This window comes from Rhinopithecus roxellana, chromosome 3 (assembly GCF_007565055.1).
Source record: "Rhinopithecus roxellana isolate Shanxi Qingling chromosome 3, ASM756505v1, whole genome shotgun sequence".
NCBI lineage: Eukaryota > Metazoa > Chordata > Mammalia > Primates > Cercopithecidae > Rhinopithecus > Rhinopithecus roxellana.
In genome coordinates this window covers 90,015,803-90,020,136 of record NC_044551.1, presented here as the reverse complement: position 1 = coordinate 90,020,136, position 4,334 = coordinate 90,015,803, and the positions used below count along the sequence as shown (strand labels likewise).

Sequence of the window (4,334 nt, the reverse complement as noted above, 5' to 3'; positions counted from 1 at the left end):
CTAAAAGAACATGGTTTTTCTGCCGTTGCTGTTGGGGAAGAGGCCCTTGGGCTTTAACCTGCGAACAGCCTCCCTTAAATGCTTGGGCTGAAGTGGGGGCGTCTCTCCCCACATCTCACACACGTCCAGGGCCTCTTCCACCACCTCTCCAACCAAGACCTTGGCTATTCCAGCCATGGCAATGGCCGTGTTCTCAGACACCGAGCTGCCACTGATAGACCGCATCAGACGTGCAATGCGTGCTCTCGGGAAAGCTGACCGGCGCCACACTTCATAGCGGGCCAGCTGCTCCTCAGACATGGCGGACAGCAGGGTGGTCATCCTCTGAGCCTCCTCTGCATCCACGGCGGGCTTCCTCTCCTTCTTTCCTTTGGTGTCTGTTTTCAGTCTTTTGGCTGCAGGAGGAGCTGAGGCTGAGGCTTCATTGGCACCTTCCGTGAGGTCCGTGACATCCTGACTCGTGAGCTGACCTTCCCGATCCCTGGGTTCTTCACGTTCCCGTCTAGGTCCTCAGGGATTCCAGCCTCGTTGCTGCCCTTCGGACCTCGGGGCATGGCGAACGTCTCAGCAGACACACCTGCTTGCCTGCCAGTCTCCACGGGTGGGATTCAGGTCTGCTCCCCGACAGCGCTGTGGAGGCGGCAGTTCCGGCTGGGGTGGTTCGATTATGGATCTGCAAAGAGAACCATTCAAAGATTTCAGCTGCTGTGTTTCTGCTGAGCCACAGTTTAGCCACAACTGGACACAAGTCCCTGCCTCCCGCTCCCACACACACACACACACAAAGGTTTCCTCACTTCCGCAATGTGAAGAAACTTTTGGATGGAGAGTGTACTAGATTGAGATCAACGCATAATAAATTCTCGTCAATTCTGAGTCTTTAAAACAAACCCCCACTCCCAGGTCAGAAGTTCTACCGAGCCAAGTGACTGCCTCCTGCTCAGTGTCCCAGGAGGGACTTCCGGGAAGAGTCTGACTGTGCTGTGCGGTCGTTGCCTTCACCTGAGAAGGGTCTGGCTTCGATCTGATGCGAGTTGGTGGCAGAATTCAATGCCTTAGGGTTGTGAAACCCAGGCCCGCTTGTTTGTTCTGCCTGCTGCTGGGAGGATGCTCTCAGCTCCTACAGGTGTTGACCCGGTCTGCTCTGTGGGGCTCCCTTGGTCTGCACAGCCAGTGCTGAGGAATCTCCCTCAGGGAATGCAACCTCAGGGAGGTTCAGTCCCTTATAAAGAGTTCAGATGATTGAATTAGACCCAGCCCTTAACAGCGATTGGTTCAGGGTATCCTTAATCTAATCAGGGATTTGGGCGGCTCATCCATTCACGGCTCCGCCCACACCCAAGGGAGGGGAAGATGTAGGGCGAGTCTCTGAGGGGCGGGAAATGCAGGGGGCGTTTCAGAATTCTGTCTTCCTCACAGAATCGCAAAGTTCACATCTCACAACAATAAAAAAAAAAAAAAACACTTGCAGTAAAAATGAGGCATTTTATGAAGTTGCACATTAGAAAACTTAAATGAGGAAAAAATTTCTATCTCATAGGGAAACAAGAGGTTTATCAGATACTCTGAAAAGAAACTGGGCTGGGTGAGGGGAATACGAATATATTATTTCAATTTTTTTTTGTTTCATCTTATTTATTTATTTACGTCTTTATTTTTGAGGCAGAATCTCGCTCTCTCCCCAACAGCGGAATACAGTGGCCTGATCTCAGCTCACTGCAACCTCTGCCTCCTGGACTCAAGCCATTTTCCTGCCTCAGCCTCCAGAGTAGCTGGGACTAAATGTGTGCCTCACCACGCAGGGCTAATTTTTGTATTTTTTAAAATAAAGGTGAGGTTTCACCATATTGGCCAGGCTGATCTTGAACTGCTGACTTCAAGTGATCTGCCCCCCTTGACTTCCCAAAGTGAAGGGATTACGGGCATGAGCCACTGTGCCCAGACTTCAATTTATATATTACATATATATATGTATACATAGGTCACAAAGAAGTACCAAAGACACAGAAATTATGTCATGCACAACGATATAAATCATATTTAGGGAAAATTATGATGAGAAATGGCATAAAAAGTACTTCAGAAGGTAAAGCAGAAACTGAAATATCTGACTTTTAAAGAGCTTTTGTTTATTCAAAAATAGTTGGTAGAAGATATGAAATTACTGGCAAGGCACGGTGGCTCACACCTGTAATCTCAGCATTTTGGGAGGTCAAGGTGGGTGGATCACCTGAGGTCAGGAGTTCGAGACCAGCCTGGACAACATGGTGAAACCCCTCTTTTCTGGCACCACATATTTACATCGGAACCTTTGTAAGCCACACAGGGCCTTTCCTTTTCAATATTTACTAGTACTAAAGGCATGATCGGTAGGTTATAAGCAGAATCAAATGGCAACTCAAACAGGGAGAACCATCCAAAACTTGAAAATTAAATCCTGAAATAAAACAAGCACAGATACATAAACTTCTCATAAAAATTGATTACCATATACAGTTATCTCTTACTATACTCTTAAAAGACATGGAATTTATCTAAGCTTTATATACTCCTAATTTTTCTCTTAAACTTTAGTGAGTCTTTATCTAGAGAGATAGTCACTCTGGAGAGAGGACCGAATTAATGACTTCTTAAATGAATAGAAAAGAAGAAAGCCATATGGCCCCAAAATATGCAAGATATTCGAGGCATAAAGAACAAAATTTAATGTTGATTTATGTTTATTTTTATATAAGGACAAAATTAAATTAACTAATATTGATATACAAAATGACTATAGCCCATAAATAAAGCTTATAAATAACAAGATATATATGTTGGGCTATTCAAAAATATTTTACAGGGCATATGTGGTGGCTCATGCCTGTAATCCCAGCACTTTGGAAGGTTGAGGCAGGCAGATCACTTGAGCCCAGAAGTTTGAGATCAGCCTGGACAACAGAGTGAAACCTCTTCTCTGTAAAAAATACATAAATTAGCCAGGTGTGGTGTGTGTGCCAGTGGGGTCAGCTGCTTCGGTGGCTGAGGTGGGAGGATCCCTTGAGCCCAGCAGGCAGAGGTTGCAGTGAGGAGAGATCTTGCTTCTGCATTCCAGCCCAGGTGATACAGCAAGAACTTATCTCATTTTTTTTTTAAAAAAAGCTCTTACTGGTAAGATGCAAGTGGAAAAACATAAGAAGAGGCTCCTAAATTAACTCTTCAAAAACATAAACCTCACACAGATAGTAACTTCAGCCATCTACTCTCTTCTGAATGGATTAGATAGACTTCCACAGAAACCTATGGGCCAGAACCAGGTCATATTTTATAGTGCTCCAGAGAAAAATTACAGACACTTTGTACCCTACAACACATTTAACTGCTTTCTAAGCATTAATGTTAGGAACATTTTTGAATTGCTTTTAACAGGATAAAAGCATTTAAAGTTTTTCCTATGAAAATCGTTATCATTCTTTATCCCATTACTATAATTCTTGCTCTGAAATCCCTTCTAATTTTCTTAAGCATTTCTTTCATTTCTGTCTATGCCCAATTAAAATTTGTTTAAATTATGTCAGAACCACCATTATTATTTTGCAGAATGTATACAAAGGCATTCATAACAAGCAGAATCTTTCCAGATGCACCCCAGAAGGTGCTGGCAGAGGAAAGTAGTAAAACTGTTGTACCCCAAAACCATTATGTGGCTCTAAGTTTTAGCTGAAAAACAAGAAACGTACTAATTAAATGGCTGTTTTCTTGATCCTTGACATCCCCTTTGTAGAAAACAGGCTCAAAAAATGATTTTTCAACAAATATTTATTGAACACTTTTCTACATGCGATGTATCCTGGAGGAAATGCTGTATTTATGAAGCTGAACTCTCCCACCGTAGACATTAAAAAATCTGATATTTTCAAGTATGATTCTGAATTTTGTTTTACATTAGGCATGCTGGGAATTTCTTAACGGTTTTGGTCTTTCAGAACATCGGTAAATTTCTTAGAGGCTCTAAGTCTAACCAATACAGTTCCGGGCTGGTTTGTCGTGTTGTTACTGCTTTAATTATTACACAAATACTGAATGAGGACACATAATTGAGAGTGTCTTAGATGTTCAGATACCATAAGATTTTCATTTTATTATCATAGAATTTCTTATTGATTAGAAAATGCTTCTGCACAACACAAGAAATCATCCTCTTAGCGAACAAATAACCTACAGCATGGGATAGACTATTGCAAACTATGCAACTGACAAAGAACTAATAGATCCAGAATCTACAAGCAGTTCAAAGAAATAAACAAGAAGAAACAAATATAATCCCACGATAAAGTGGGCAAGTGATGTGCATA

At 42.6% G+C, this 4,334-nt stretch overlaps 1 protein-coding gene across 1 annotated transcript; it reads right to left on the bottom strand.

The window, feature by feature from the left end:
• Nucleotides 1-2,364, bottom strand: LOC104656655 (putative TAF11-like protein ENSP00000332601). Its single transcript, XM_010356339.2, has 3 exons — nt 2,302-2,364; nt 578-673; nt 1-453 (listed from the first exon to the last, which is right to left on the bottom strand). The coding sequence occupies exons 1-3, from the start codon at nt 2,362-2,364 to the stop codon at nt 1-3; spliced, it is 612 nt and encodes a 203-aa protein (XP_010354641.2).
• Nucleotides 2,365-4,334: the final 1,970 nt, after the last annotated feature.